Here is a 16,780-nt window from a genome sequence, read left to right as displayed (position 1 = left end):
TTTGTCATAGATAATCTTCTCTCCTTTACTTTCATTATTTCTCACAATCGCTCATTATTTCTATCGCGTCAGGTATCGTGTAGGTATAAAATCGGTAAAAGTATATATATTTTAATTCAAAAATTATTAAATAATTTAAATTAATTATTTTAAAATAAATTAAATCTAAAAATTATTTATGTAATTTTAACTGAATTGTTACAACATCTAAAAATTATCGTTCGTAAAGTTTTAATAATTATTTATTTTGAAATTTGATTTGAAAGTATTAGACTTTTAATTATTATAAATGAAAAATAATATATTAAAATTATTTGATACAAATTGAGTTATTAAATAAAATATTAGTGCTAGAAACATTTTATCTATAAATAATTGTAGCCTTAAAGACTATCACAGAGTTACTTATCCAAAAGGTACTCAACATAGATTCAATGCCAATCGAAGTTTGGACAGCAGAGAGAGTAGTAGCTTTTCTCTCCATTGCTTTTCTTCTTGTTCTATGGCTTTGGTGGTGGAGTAGAAGAAGAAGATATACAGTCATCAATTGGCCGGGAAATAGAGGAAGAAGCTCTATATTCATCAACTGGCCTGTTTTTGGGATGATTCCAACGCTTATTTGCCACTTCTCTCATGTTCATGATTTAGCCACTTATGTTCTTCAAAAAAGTAGAGGAACATTTTTTTTCAAAGGACCTTGGTTTAGTGGTATGGAGTTTTTGTTAGTTGGTGATCCCATGAATGTCCATTACATTCTAACTAAGAATTTCTCCAACTATCACAAAGGTCCTGAGTTCAAGCAGATTTTTGAACCTCTGGGAGATGGAATTTTCAATGCTGATTCTAATAATTGGAGTTTTCAGAGGAGAATATTTCACTCTTTATTGCACAAGAACAAGAAGTTTGAGTTGGCTGCAGAGGTTACTTTGAAGCAAAAGATCTTACAAGGCCTATTTCCACTTCTGGAAAATGTCTCACTAGTAGATATACAAGATGTTTTCCAACGATTCACGTTTGATAATATCTGCCAGTTGGTTTTAGGGTTTGACCCAAATTCTCTTTCTATTGAATTCCCTGAAGTTCCTTATCAGAAAGCTTTTGATGACGTAGAAGAGGCTGTCATTTATCGGCATGCAGTGCCTGGAAGCATATGGAAGTTGCAAAAATGGCTTCAAATTGGGAAAGAGAAGAAGTTAAAGAAAGCTTGGAAGAATTTTGATGATTTTTTGGAGCAACGCATTACAAGAAAGCGAGAGCAATTAAGCCAAAGTTGCAGAGATCAAATAGAAGGAGAGGGTTTCAACTTGTTAACATACTTTCTTACTGAATATAATTATTTTGTTGAAGATGCAGCAGGAAGTGTTATCCAGACAAAATCAAATAAGTTTCTAAGAGACATGGCATTTAATCTCATGGTAGCTGGGAGAGACACCATGGGTGCTGCTCTTGTTTGGTTCTTCTGGCTTGTTGGAACACATCCACTTATAGAGAAAAAGATTTTGGAAGAGATCAAATCAAACTTAGGAGAAAAAATAGATGAAAAATGGAGGGTTTTCAGTATTGAAGAGGTAAGGAAACTAGTTTATCTCCATGCAGTTATATCTGAGGTGTTGAGGTTGTATCCACCTATACCTTTTGACCATAAAATGTCAATTGAAGACGATGTTTTTCCTAGTGGGCATAGTGTGCCTAGAAATATGAAGATTCTCCTTTCTTTCTACTCAATGGGCAGGATGGAAGAAATATGGGGCAAAGATTGCTTAGAATTCAAACCAGAGAGGTGGATTTCAGGAGGAGGAAGAATCAAACACGTGCCCTCTTACAAGTTCATAGCATTCAATGCAGGACCCAGGAGTTGTATAGGTAAGGAATTGGCCTTTCTACAGATGAAAATTATTGTTGCTTCTGTAATATGGAATTATTCTCTTCAAGTGGTTGAAAACTATCCTGTTAGTCCAAAAGTTTCTATAGTACTTTATATGAAAGATGGTTTGAAGGTTAGAGTTCTTAAAAGATTTGCTACTTGAAGAGGTTAGTCCATCTCATGGAAAATCATTTATATATGATTGAGCAAATCTAAAAGTCTAAGTGTATTGTCCTAGTTTTTTTCTGTTTCTTTTTTTGCTCGTAGTTGTACTTTGATAATTAATCTGAATGAAGTTACACTTTTTTTAAATATTATTGATTTAATAAAAAAAATTCAATAATCTAATTTGAAAACACTGTATCGATTAGAGTTTGAAAATATACTGAGACAAATCCACTCTATTCTTTGATTTTGCTACTTCTACATTTCCTATGTATTTAACAAGAAACTTAGAATATAAATATTGCTTTTAAGGTACGAATCTCTGAATATTTATTTATTATTATTATCATATCATCGATCTACACCGATATTGTAATAAAGTAATAAAATAATTTCCTGAATTATGAGTGAATAAAATAATTTTCTGAAAAGTAATTTGATTTGCACAAGACAAATTATAAATAAGAAGTTGAAACTTTTTACAACTTTATAATTTTTCATGAAGTATTAACATATTTCTTTAAATTTTATCATTTTTCTTTTTGGAATTTGGTTTTCATTAATATCATGATTGCAAATTAAAAATTAATAAAATAATTTGTTTACTTTTTATTTAAAATATAAAAAAAATTAATTAAATATTAGAATATATATATATATATACTAAAAAAATAAACCTAAAACAACTATAGTAAATTATCGTCTTATATATTTTAACTATAGTTATAAATCAATAATAACGGATAAAAACTATGCATCTCCTTTTGATGCTCAATATATTAAAATAGTAATGTATTTATTTTTTCGTATTAAAAGCGTGATTAAAATTATAATTTTATTAAATATAAAATTATAAATTTTATTATATTATCATATTATATATAGAGTATAAAAATAATTTTTTTATAATTTTAAATTATTACCACAATAATTTCACAAGACTGACGCTAATATAATGTTGTCTGTATGTATAATCTGTGGATCTTGAACACTAAAGTTGTGGTTAAGCCTACGACAGAAAGGTCAGACTCGACCCCACGATAGTTTAAAGCATTGGTTCATTTTTAAAACGTCAGTCCAAGACTCATATTAACGAACCTGACTAAAGAGGACCTGAGTTCAATAGGAAAAAAAATTCAGTTTGATCAATCAACTAAGTTCACGAAATAGCAGATTTCACACATTTGAGATCATGTTAAGGTAGATGCCAAAAGAAATTTAATAGCCGCTTGATAATAAAGAGAAGGACTATACGTCCGTATGTACAGTTCTTACATGATAACAACACAAAGTGCTGTAGAAAAATAACAGTTACACGTTACAAAACGATAAAAAAAAATAAAGAAATATGGAGAGAAAATAGAATAGATCATTATATATTAATACGTGACATATTAGTAAAATGAAGTTTTATATTATTTAAATAGAAGTTAGAAGTTATTTTATATTAAAAAATAAAATTTATATATTTTATTATTATAATACCTAAATTGACAGATTGTCGGTAGGGTGAGCATTCGGTTGGTTCGGTTTAAAATCAAACCAAACTAAATAAATCGAAAATTGAAATTTTAGTATTTATGAAAATTGAATTGAATCGATTTTGGTTAGAAACTGAATCGAACTGACCAGTCTGATTCGGTTCGATTCGATTCAGTTTAATCAGTTTCAATTTATAATAAATTTTTTAGTTTTTACACTTTACGTTTTAGTATTTTAAAATTTAATTAAAATATTTTAATTTTAATATGATTTAATTTCTTTATATTATTGAAAAAATATATTATTATCACTAATCGATTCAGTTCGATTTTTTCGATTTTTTTTAATAAAAAATAAACCGAATCAAAATAACCGAAATTTCTAAAATTAAAAATCAAACTGATTCGAACTGAAATGAATAAAAAAAACAAATAATTTTTAAATTAATTTAATTCAATCGATTTTTTCGACTTAAATTAAATACTGCTCACGCTAACCATCGGTTTAAATTACTCTACATATAAAGAGCAAGATAGACTAATTTATGGATCACCCCCAATTCAAAATCACAGATAGAAACTACAAGGCCTATTGCGTGAGATTAATGGGCCCTTTACACTTTATAGCAGTTATAAGTCTTTTTTTTTTTCTTTTGGAATTGTAGTTAGAGGAAAGCATTTTTTGTTTAAACTGAAAATCAACTAGAATTGGATTGATTTAGCTTCATCAATTCAGTTTTTCATCTCATATAGTTTGGTTGAATTAATTGTTTTCTAAGAGTTCAGTTTTTCAATTTGATTTATTTGTATTAGAAATCAATAAAATTAACAGTAATAAGCCTTCATTCCAGTGGATATAAAAATTTAATTCAGGAAATTTAATTTAAATAAATAATAAAAAAATAAAATATATAAAATAAATATATATCAGAAGAAAATTTTTTGTAATTGATTATTGATATTTCTGAGATCAGATGGATGACGTGTTTGGAATGGAACTGCACTGTGATTAGTTAGAATTTTTGGTACGAGTTCTCCTTTTCTTCATTTTGTTATTTTTGAACAGGCCGTACTAGCTTCCAGTCCACACCTTTCAGAGTATTTTTTGCTTCACCTTCTTTGACTTTGGCCTTTTCTTTGGACCGTCTCTTAGTCGCCTCTGTACGAGTCCTTAGGGTGTCGACGGGGGCTTCTTTCTTTTTCTTGGAAGCCATGACTAACGCCTTCCCCTTGAGTCTTGTACTGCTCGAGAGTAGTCTATAATTTCTGGATGTATTGGAGCATTTACTCGTCGGTTAAGTTATTGAGATATGCTTTATTGACTATTAAGGGCGTGTTTTACCTATTGCCAAGGACGAAAAAGATGATGATGCCCTCATTGTTAGCAACCTTAGCAACAGCTCGGGAACTATCAACCATTTCGAGAGAAAAGGGAGAGAGATTTTTTTCTTCAGTGAAAAGGAATAAGAGATTAATTTTAATCCAAATGAATAGGGAGGATTCAATGGATTTTCTGGCAATGGAATCAAATGATGCCGTTAGAAAATAAAGTTATGTTGTGATTGGCTAAATCTGCAAGAAACAGAACGTGAAGTGGTGGATGCTCACGACAGCCACTCCAACGCTCAATTCAGTAGATTAGAGAATATGACGAATGTTGAATTTTGAGAGTAGTTGTGTAAAAGAATAATTTACCTTTACTTCTGTATTTACTTCTATGATTCTTCTCATTTTATATAGTAAGAAGATGTAGATAAATATAATATTCTTTTATAATTCAATAATGATGTGATCATTAGCTTGATAAGGGATATCGCCAATTAATAGGTTAGTGACTTCGCGATTACTGGAATATGCCGAATGATGCCTGATAACGGTAATTTTATACCGAGACTCGATCTTTTCAAGAGCAGGCAGGTTTGGGTGATGAATCAGGTGTCAAGATGTTCGAGTTTTCTATTCCTCATATGAGACCATATTTCTTATTTATTAAATTTTTATCAGGTGGTTCTATTTTATAATAACAACTTATAACTTACTTTAAATCTCGTAGATCATTATAAATATTTTTTTCCTACATTTTCTAATGCATAAAACTACATTTTATATTTAAAAAAATAAAATAAACAAACCATTTATTTTTAACCTAAATTAGCTTAGCATCAAGAAATAAAATTTTTATGTCAGAATAATATTAAAAAAGTTTTTTTCATCTAATTTTATGATTGCTTGATCTATTTAAAATTGAGTTTTACATGAATACAAAATAAATCAAAAACAAAATCAAATGCCATATCTGCATGTCGTCTAGTGTCTCCAATAGCCATCCGACCAACAGAAGATAAAAATATCTGAACTAATTTTTATTTTTGTTTTGAAATTAAAATTTTATTTTTATAATAAATTTATTAAATATGTAAGTTCCTCCTTGTTTGGAACTTAATTTCTCATTTAACCTGCTCGAGTTTTTTTTTTATTCTGCAAAAACCCAATTTATTTTAATTTATTTTATATTTATATATGATTGAAATTTTAGTATTTATAAAAATCAAATTAAATTAATTTTAATTATATTAATTTGATTTAATTTGATTTTAATTGTATCAGTTTGATTTAATTTCAAATTGATTTTTTTAATAAATTTTTTATATTTTATTTTTAATATTTTAAAATTTAATTAAAAAATTTTAAATTTTATTATAATCTTATTTTTTTATATCATTAAAAATAATATATTATTATTATTAACCGATTCATTTTATTTTTTTAATGTTTTTTAATTAAAATCTGAATTAAAATTTTTAAAATTTTTTAAATTAGAAATTAAATAAAAAAATAAAAAACTAAATTATAATTTTAAAATAATTAAATTAATTTTACTCATTTTTTAGGCCAAAGAGAAGGTGAGAGTATAGTTGAGTGTAGACATAGCCACGGTGTGCTTGTGGTTTGGACAGTGAACTGGATCATAATAAGATTAGTTAAATTTGGGATTGAGCTGGTCAATTGGTTTTAATTTTTGAATCAAACTGAAATTTTAGATTAAAAGTGTCGGTGGCAATTCCAGTCTTTCTTCTGTAAATCAAAATTGAAATTGAACGATTTAAATCAATAGTCCATTTGATTTCAGTTTAATTTTTTATTTTTAAAATAAATCATTTTATAAAATTATATCACTTAAAATAATGTATAATAAATTAAATTATTCAATAAGTAAATTTAAGTTTATTTTTAACTTGTAAATATTTAAATGTAATATTATTTTATTTTTATATTATACTTAATATTATTTTATTTTTATCATATAAATGGATATATTTTGTATAATTTAATTATTTAATAAAAAATATATATTTAATAATATTTAAGATTTATATTTATTTTTAAAAATTTTGTTTAAATTTTTTACTTTTAAATTTTTTTCATTTAAATTAAATTGACTGATTATAATTTAAACTTAATTAAAAATTAAAATTGAAACTGTTAAAAATCAAAACTTTATCCAATTTGAAACTAGACTAAAACCGTTACAAACTAAAGCATTGTATATTATAAAATGACATTTATTTAAAAACATAAAAGAAATTTTTAAAATGACAGGTAAAAAAATAAACGGAGTATTATATTTTAATTTTAAAAATTTTAAATATGTATTATCTATTGATTTTGCAACGATATAGCTAATTTTATTATAAATAAATGTCTCTCCAAATAATTTGTTCATTAATTATAAAAAAATAAATAGTATAGTTTTGCTTATACAAAACAATTGTTTTCTATTCAAAAATTTAATCGAAAAACAGAAACTATCGTTAATAAAAAAAGTTATTTGAAATTATTTTCTAATACTTTATCGAATATTGAAACTTTGAATGAATGATTAAGATAAAAAATTATTCAATAGGACCGTACTAGGTATATAACCATTATATGTAGATAACTATAATTAAATTGCTATATATAATTATTATATTTTACTTGAATGTGACTGAAAAATAAAATAATGCTTTAATTGATTAGATTTATAAAAAATAAAATGTGAGACGGTAAGTATTTATGGCGATCACTTTAATATTTAAGTTAATATATTAAAAAATAAAATGAACTGTTTAAAATTTAAATAGTATAAGAATTATATATTTTTATCTTTATATTATTCTCTTTTTATATGATAAAAAATTGAGATAAATATAATATTTTTTGATAATTCGACAATATTATGATGAACCGTTTGAAATTACTATGTGTATAATTTTATAATTACAAACGTAATAAAGTTATACTAAATTATGACGAATAATAATAATTTTATGTTGACACTCATCTTATTTAAGAAAATACAAGTTTTTATAATAAATAGAGCATTGAGTTGTTTAAATTTTTTTAACTTAGATGGTACCCTAATATTTATTGATAATAAATAGAGTGTTGAGTTTTCTGAATTTTTTTTTAATTTTTATATTTATTATTTTATTATTTTAAAATTATTGTTATTTTTTTATTTTTATATTATAATAATATATAAATTTATATTTATAAATCTATTTTATTTTATTTTATTTTTAAAAAATTTTAAAAACATCTTTTAATTTATTTTTTAATATATATAAATAATAAAATAAATAAAAATTATGTGATAAAAGAGAGTAAATACGTAACAGTGAATAGTCTCTTTCTGCTTCCTTCCATCGTTCTCATTTGTTTATTATTTGAAATGCATGCAACTTGACCAATTAATGGAAACCATATTCACCTAACCTGATAAAATACTTCCCCACAACATTATTACACACCAGATTCACTGACCTAATAAATGATAAGAAAAAACTATATTTTGTTAGCCTCCCTATATATATTTTTCATTAAAGTTCAAATAATTAAGTTTATTTCAATTTTTCTAACTAAATAAGTCCATAAATTTATATTAAAGGCCTATTAAGTTTTATTATATTAGAATATTAGTTTTAATAATAAAATATAATTTCTATAATTTGTAAATATTATTTTTTATTTTCTAATAATATGATTAATTTTCATCAAAGGTATCATTTATAAAAAAAGGTAAAAAGAATATGAAGAAAAGGAAATATCATTTTATTAGAAAAAAAAAAAAAAAAAAAAGAGAAGAAAATATAATTTTATCTATAAATATCTGTTGCCTTAAAGAACTTCGCAGAGTTGCTCATCCAGAAAGCAAAAGCTACTCAACATAGATTCAATGGCCACCATATTTGGGACTATAGAGAAAGTAGCAACATTTCCCTCCATTGTTTTTCTTATTTTTCTATGGCTTTGGTGGTGGAATAGAAGAAGAAGCTCTATAATCATTGACTGGCCTGTTTTCGGGATGATTCCATCGCTTCTTTGCAACTTCTATCGCATCCATGATTATGCCACTTATATTCTTCAACGAAGTGGAGGCACATTTTCTTTCGAAGGACCTTGGTTCAGTGGCATGAATTTCATAATTGTTAGCGATCCCATAAATGTCCATTACATTCTAAGCAAAAACTTTTCCAACTATCACAAAGGTCCTGAGTTCAAGCAAATTTTCGAACCTCTGGGAGAAGGGATTTTCAATTCTGATTCTGATAGCTGGAGGATTCAGAGGCAAATATTTCACTCTTTATTAATCAAGAACAAGAAGTTTGAGTTGGCTGTAGAAGTTACTTTGAAGCAAAAGATCTTACATGGACTATTTCCAATTTTGGAAAATGTCTCACAAGTAGATATACAAGATTTGTTTCAGCGATTCACGTTTGACAATATCTGCCAGTTGGTTTTAGGCTTCGACTCAAATTCTCTTTCTATTGAATTCCCTCAAATTCCTTATCAGAAAGCTTTTGATGATATGGAAGAAGCTATCATTTATCGGCATGCAGTGCCCAACAGCATATGGAAGTTGCAAAAATGGCTTCAGATTGGGAAAGAGCACAAGTTAAAGAAAGCTTGGAAGATCTTTGATGATTTTCTGGAGCAATGTATTACAAGAAAGCGAGAACAGTCAGGCCAAAGCTGCAGAGCTCAAATGGAAGGAGAAGATTTTGACTTGTTAACATATTTTTTAGTAGAAGGTGATGAATTTGCAGAAGCAGCAGCAAGAGGGGGCATTCACATTAAATCAAATAAGTTTCTAAGAGACATGGCAACTAGCCTATTGGTAGCTGGGAGAGACACCGTAGGTGCTAGTCTTGTTTGGCTATTTTGGCTTGTTGGAACACACGCATCTGTAGAGAAAAAGATTTTGGAAGAGATCAAATCAAATATAGGAGAAAAAACTGGTGAAAAATGGAGGGCTTTCAGTATTGAAGAAGTAAGGAAACTAGTTTACCTCCATGCAGTTATTTGTGAGGTTTTGAGGCTGTATCCACCAATACCTTTTGAGCATAAAGTGTCAATAGAAAAAGACATTTTTCCTAGCGGGCATAGTGTGCCTAGAAATATGAGAATTTTGTTCTCCTTCTACTCGATGGGCAGGATGGAAGAAATATGGGGCAAAGATTGCTTAGAATTTAAACCAGAGAGATGGATTTCAGAAGGAGGAGGAATCAAACATGTGCCATCTTACAAGTTCATAGCATTCAATGCAGGACCAAGGAGTTGTTTAGGCAAGGAATTATCCTTTATACAAACAAAAATCATTGCTGCTTCTGTAATATGGAATTACTCTCTTAAAGTAGTCGAAAACCATCCTGTCAGTCCAAATGTTTCTGTTGTACTTTATATGAAAAAAGGTTTGAAGGTTAATGTTTTTAAAAGATTTGCGGCTTAAAGTCAAAGCAAATCTTAATTTTATGCAATGTTATCTACTTTGAAAAGAATTGTTCTCCCAATAAAAAGCAGTGTGGTAGTTGCTTAATTAATGTGCTTCTCCCTATATAGCAATTCTATAAAATGTTTTCTTTATTTTTGTTTCCTTTTGCCCTATCACCAAGAAATGGTATAAAATAGAAGAGCTACAAAAATCGGAAAGACTAATAAAGTCCTTTAGACTGAAAGTGAACCAGAATGTCCTTACTAAAGATAACAATCTATAAACACAAAGTGGTTGAAGGAGCCTTACTGATATAACACAATAATCACTCAAAATAAATCATGAGCTGGCACATGAAGATAGAGTCACGTGACAAGAGTCTGATCAGATGAAATTAAGTTCCACTGATGGAAAAGAACACCTAGACACAGCAAGTCTCAGCTCTCCGTCAAAAATTCGCCCTCTCAACTACAGGACGAGACTTCACGGAAAGTTACCGTTAGAAAAAGAACACCTAGACACCGCAAGTCTTAGCTCTCCATCAAAGATTCGCCCTCTCAACTGCAGGGCGATAATTTACGGGAAGTTACCGTTAGAGAACGCAATCCAGCAAATCCCCATTGTACCTATAATCATGGGATCTATTATCTACTAGCAGGTGCTAGTCGAATTTTCAGAAGATTTGATAACTAACTCCACCTTCTTACAATATAAAAACTGATGAATATAGAGATTAAGAGACACATTCTTACATAACTACTCTTGAGTTCAAAGCATTTCATTACACTTTCCCTTTCCTTTAGTTTACTAAATTGAGCGTCATAGTGGTTGCCATAGGCACTCATCACCTCACTTTATTTTTCTTGCAGATTGACCACTCGTAGTACAGTTTCGTTTTTGCCACATCATTTGGTTTCATTCCTGGAAACTTCTATTGGATTTTCTCTATTCAATTAGAGTAGAAATCGGTCTTTCATTCATTTCCTCCTAAATAAATCTTTTTCCTTTTTAATTCTCTAAAATAACTGACAATTCACGAGCTGCTGCCAATAAGGGCGTAATCATTTCCTCCACTCCTGGTAGTGGATAAAATACACCCTCAATAGTCAATGAGGCTGATCTGAATAATCTAAATAATGAACAGATGCTCCAATACATAAAAAGGCTACAGGCTACTCTCGAGCAGTATAAAACTCGGGAGGAGGCCTCCTTCATGGCTCGCAGACTAAGGGAGAAAGCTTCCATCGACACTCTAAGGACTCAGACAGAGGTAATCCAAATACAATCCAAAGGGAAGGCCAAGCTGGAGGAAGAGGAGTCGTCAAATGAGGCTCCGAAAGACATTGACTGGAAGCTGATACGGGCCATGTAAAGGTACCAGAAGGAGCAGGAGGAAGGCTTTGGGCTGAACGATGTTTTACCCCTGTCAGAGGAGATCTTAGCAGAGACTTTTCCTGCCAAATTTAAACTCCCAAATTTGGACAAATATGATGGAACAACAGATTCCTGGAGTCACTTGGCAATCTTTAGAACAACAATACAGCTTCAAGATGTCAATGATTTTGTGTTGTCTCGAGTGTTTTTGTCAATACTCACAGGTTTGGCTCAGAAATAGTATCAACATCTAAGCCTAAGTTCAATTCAGAACTTTACACAATTTGCTATGTTATTTAAGTCTAGGTTTATTACTTGTATACCTCCTAAAAAACTCTCCTCTAACTTGCAGAAGATCCACTAAGGAAAGAGCGAGTCTTTAAGAAACTTTATCTCATGGTTTAATCCAGAAACAATACAGGTGGAGGAATTAAATCATGAGATAGCATGTGAAGGATTGAAGAAAAAAAAAACATACAACATTAAGTTCATGGAATTTCTAATTAAGAACCCAGCCGCTATGTACTAATAGCTAATGGACAAAGCGCAGAAGTACATTAGGCTGGATGATAAAGTCCAAGCATTGAGATAGGATAAAAGGATGAGTCAAAAGTAAAACCAAAAGCCAGAGAGACAAGGATATGAAGAAAACCGCAGAAGTTACTTAGTCTCCCGAAGAAGGGATGACCAAGGTAAGTATAAGAATTATACTCCACTGAATGACTTACGGACGCATATTTTAATGTGGATCAGGAAAAAAATGATAAGGAGGTTAGATGGCCTCCCAAGCTCAACCCTGAGAAAGTTGAAAGGCAAGATAGAATAAAGTATTGTCGATTTCATAAGGATCATGGGCACACTACAGAAGAATGCCTACAGCAAAAAGATGAAATTGAGAGACTGATAAGGGACTAAACGCTCTAAAAGTTTGCTACAAAAGACCGAGACGAAAAGAGGTCAGGACATGAGGTAAGAACACCAATGAATCCTGATGAAAATGAGCCCGTAGGGATTATTCACGTAATTGCAGGAGAACCAAATGGCAATAAGGGTCTATAGAAGTAGAATGTCATAGATATTCAGCTCTTGAATCAAATTCCGAGTTTTTAAAAGTGGTCAAGTTAGATAATCGAGTCTTTTTAAAAGAATGTTTATAATTTATGGAAATATTATCAATAAAACTATGATGTGTTTTTCAAACTTCTTTGATATATAAATCAGAAACATTGGATAGATGAAGGCGTAGAGATAAAAACAACGCCACAATACGGGTATCTGCCAGGCTCAATGATCGGGTGATGTTAGTTCCATTAACTAAGACATTTTATGCTAAACCACAAGGTGAGTATCCGCCAAACTCAATAACAGGGTGTTAGTCCCGTTAACTAAGGCATTTCATGCCAAGTCACAAGGCGAGTATCCAATAAGGTAAAGTTCTTAGGAAAACTGATATTGTCCATAGGGATCGAAGACACTGTGACAAGGAAGAAATAGTCAAATATGAGAAAACAAAAAAAAACAAAATAAATAGGTATTAAGATAATATGAATACCAGCTAAGAATAAAAACAAGCACTTGTCAACATCATACTTTTTTGCCACCGATTCAATTGAAGGAGGCAGATCTGGTATAAGAGGTTCAAGCGAGGAAGCTCGTTACAATCCTCAAGGAGCTCTTCCTATGACAAATCGACCTCTCACTCGACCTGAGAGCTCTCCTTCAATTCAACGAAGGCAAAATTTTCAACCCACCCCTTAATTGAATCCTTGTACCCAGTAAGCAAGGACAACCCATACCTGGGAGCGAAGTAGTAGAATTCGATGGAGCTTTTGACAACTCAAAAAAGAGTTTGAAACATGGGATCAGAGGGAAGGAAACCCCAACATAGACAGATAGCTTCTAAAAAACTCATAAACAATATAGGGTTCGGAGTGAACATCCTAGGGGTTAAGTGATAATATTGAACACCTCTATTAAGGATAAAGACTAACTATAACAGTTTTATCTATTTGTAACTTGAGTTATAGCTGTATACTTATCTTGTATTTAGTTAATTGTAGACTTGTATTATATAAGCTTCTGTAATACATTCAGTAAATATAACAAAAAACCCTTTTCTCTATATAGTATCAGAGCCGCAATATGCTCTCACGAGTTTTCTGATCCAATTTTCTTTTAATTAATGGTTTCGTCATCTAATACTGTTATTCAATTAAATGCTCCAACGCATTTTTCAATTAAACTTACTCAGGAGAATTTTCCTGTTTGGAGAAAACAGATCCAATCAACCTTAATTGGTCTTGATTTACTTGATTTTATTGATGGTTCACGGGTTGCACTATCACAATTTCTTTCTGAAAAAGACAAATCAGCCAACCCAGCTTTCGCCTTATGGTTTCGACAAGATCAAATCTTGATCAGTGCTCTTTTAGGAAGTTGTTCCGATACTATTCAACCCTTGATTTCTTCAGCCAATACTGCCAAAGAAGCATGGGATCAGCTTCACCAGAGTTTTGCTAATGTTTCTCATTCTAGAATTTTGTCCTTAAAAACTAAATTAGCACAGAACTCTAAGGGAACCAAACCGATTGTTGTTTTTCTCAATGAGATGAGGGCTATTGCAGATGAGCTTGCTCTTACCCAGAATCCGGTGAGTGATGATGACTTAATTATTTATATTATCATGCGATTGGGAGATGATTACAGTCTCATAGTTGCTGCGTTAAAAGTTCATAAAACCCCAATAACCTTTTCTGATCTCTTTGAAAAACTTACTGATCATGAACGATCCTTACAAGAAAAAGATTCCACACATGTTTCAGCTACGTCACAAGTGATTTCTACTGTCAATTACACTCAACATTCTGGAGGGCGTTCACAAAATCAGAATGGCAATTATAATCGATCTCCACAAAACTCCAATTATTCTGGAAATCGGCGTGGTGGTCGTGGTTCTTACTCTGGTGGTCGAGGTCGAGGTTCTTATCGACCTGATGTGGTATGTCAATTTTGTGAATATACTGGGCATACTACTGCTGAATGTCGCAAATTGGCTCGCTTTCTTAAGGAGAATAATATGTCTTTGAAGACTGATACCTCTCATTCTTCAGCACCGATACCTGCAGTTAATGTTACTTCTGCTATGGCTGCTTCTTCTCCACAACAATGGTTGTTTGATAGCGGAGCTTCTCATCATGTTGTGTCGAATTCAGCTTCTTTGCAAAGTTATTCTGACTATGGAGGTCCTAAGGAAGTACAACTTGGTGATGGTAAAACGCTTGATGTATCACATACTGGTTTTGTGCAAATTCTTGCTTACTCTAAGAATTTATCATTGCCTAATGTGTTATGTGTGCCTCATCTGCGCAAGAATTTGGTTTCAATTGCTAAGTTATGTCGCACTAATCATGTTTCTGTGGAATTTTTTCCATCTTATTTTGTTGTGAAGGATCTGTACACGAGGGCGTCTCTGCTACGGGGAGAGAACATTGATGATATCTACTGTGCAAGTTTTTCCAGAGTTAATTCTCAACGTCCTCAACTGAATGTTACTACTCGGTGTCTGTCTTTGCTTTCTGAATGGCATCACAAGCTTGGTCATCCCAACAATAAAGTCTTTTTGTTAGTACTTTGAAATATTGGTCTTCAGTCTATGTCTAAATATGTTTCTAGTTTTCATTGTACTTCCTGCTCTATGAGCAAGAGTCATAAATTACCGTTTTCTGAGAACTCTCTTATTAGTAATAAGCCTTTGCAACTTGTTTATTCCGATGTTTGGGGTCCTACACAAAAATCTATTGATAGCTATGAGTATTACGTTACATTTATTGATCACTATTCTAAGTATGTTTAGCTATATCCCATGAAGAAGAAATCTGATACTCATGATTTGTTTATCCACTTTCAGAAATTGGTTGAAAATTATTTTCACACTAAAATTGTTTCTGTGTTCACTGATAATGGAGGGGAGTATCAAAAGCTTAAGAATCATTTTTTGACTTGTGGCATTTCACATTATACAACACCTCCACATACGCTAGAGCATAATGGTACTGTTGAACGTCGTCATCGATCAATAGTTGAAACAGGTCTTGCTATGTTACAATTTTCGTCTTTACCTTCTAATTATTGGTCTTATGCTTTCCAGGTTGCTGTTTATTTGCTCAATTGGTTGCCTTCGTCCGCTATTTCGTTTCAAATACCTTTCTCTAGATTGTTTGGTATGTCTCATAATTTTAAGAGATTGAAATCTTTTGGTTGTCTTTGTTTTCCATGGCTAAGGCCATATAATAATTCTAAACTTCAGTGTCGTTCATTGCCTTGTATTTTTCTTGGATATTCTCCAACTCAATCTGCATACAAATGTTACGATCCAAAGGCTAATCGTTTGTATTTGTCTCATCATGTTCAATTTGTTGAGCATATTTTTCCATCTGAAACTTGCACTAGTTCTCATCAATTTACAGATTATTTTCGAGATGCTTCTTGTACAGGTTCGGCACAACAACAAAATTCATCACCTGTTGCACCAACTGCAGTTGCTTCGGTTCCATTGGCAATTTCTATTCCAAGTGATTCTGATTTGTTGATTTCGAGTACTGGTTCAGAATCTATTACAGCATTATCAGTAGAATCTGATCAATCTGCCATGCCATTAATTAGTACTGAGCCTCAACAAGTTGAACCTTTGATGACTGAATCTTCTACTGCTGATTTAGATTTGCCACTACTACTGATTGTTTCACAAGCCTTAGTTCCAGCTCCTGTACAACGGCAGCAGCGACAAAGGAAGCCTAACTCAAAGTATTTTAATTCTTCTTTTGTTAATCTTACAACTAAATATCCTTTACAGGATACACTCGAGCCAAGAACAGTTAAACAAGCTCTGGCAAGTTCACTTTGGCGGCAGGCGATGGATTCAGAGTACAATGCTCTTTTGCAAAATAAAACTTGGGAGCTGGTTTCGAGAGACAAACATCATCTTATTAGTTGCAAATGGGTGTTTCGGATTAAGCGTAACTCGGATGGTACTATTGATAAGTACAAGGCACGTTTGGTTGCCAAAGGATTTCTTCAGGAACCTGGGCGTGATTATTTTGAGACATTTAGTCCGGTTACAAAACCGGTTACAATTCGGGTAGT

The 16,780-nt window shown here is 31.0% G+C and overlaps 2 protein-coding genes across 2 annotated transcripts; both read left to right on the top strand.

Moving 5' to 3' along the window:
• The first annotated feature begins 434 nt into the window (after positions 1-434).
• LOC110617314 (alkane hydroxylase MAH1) lies at positions 435-2,027 on the top strand. The gene has a single exon (XM_021760034.1). The coding sequence runs from the start codon at positions 435-437 to the stop codon at positions 2,025-2,027; it is 1,593 nt and encodes a 530-aa protein (XP_021615726.1).
• Positions 2,028-8,689: 6,662 nt separating this feature from the next.
• Positions 8,690-10,389, top strand: LOC110617190 (alkane hydroxylase MAH1). Its single transcript, XM_021759823.2, has one exon. It carries the CDS (start codon positions 8,729-8,731, stop codon positions 10,280-10,282), a length of 1,554 nt encoding a protein of 517 aa, XP_021615515.1. The 5' UTR covers positions 8,690-8,728; the 3' UTR covers positions 10,283-10,389.
• The last annotated feature ends 6,391 nt before the right edge of the window (positions 10,390-16,780 follow it).

The sequence above is a fragment of the Manihot esculenta genome, chromosome 6 (assembly GCF_001659605.2).
Source record: "Manihot esculenta cultivar AM560-2 chromosome 6, M.esculenta_v8, whole genome shotgun sequence".
Taxonomy (NCBI): Eukaryota; Viridiplantae; Streptophyta; class Magnoliopsida; order Malpighiales; family Euphorbiaceae; genus Manihot; species Manihot esculenta.
Note: the sequence above shows the minus strand (reverse complement) of the source record. Positions and strands in the feature narration are given on the sequence as shown.

Coding starts and splice junctions, on each gene's coding strand:
- LOC110617314 (XM_021760034.1), top strand. CDS start 435: ATGCCAATCGAAGTTTGGACAGCAGAGAGAGTAGTAGCTTTTCTCTCC.
- LOC110617190 (XM_021759823.2), top strand. CDS start 8,729: ATGGCCACCATATTTGGGACTATAGAGAAAGTAGCAACATTTCCCTCC.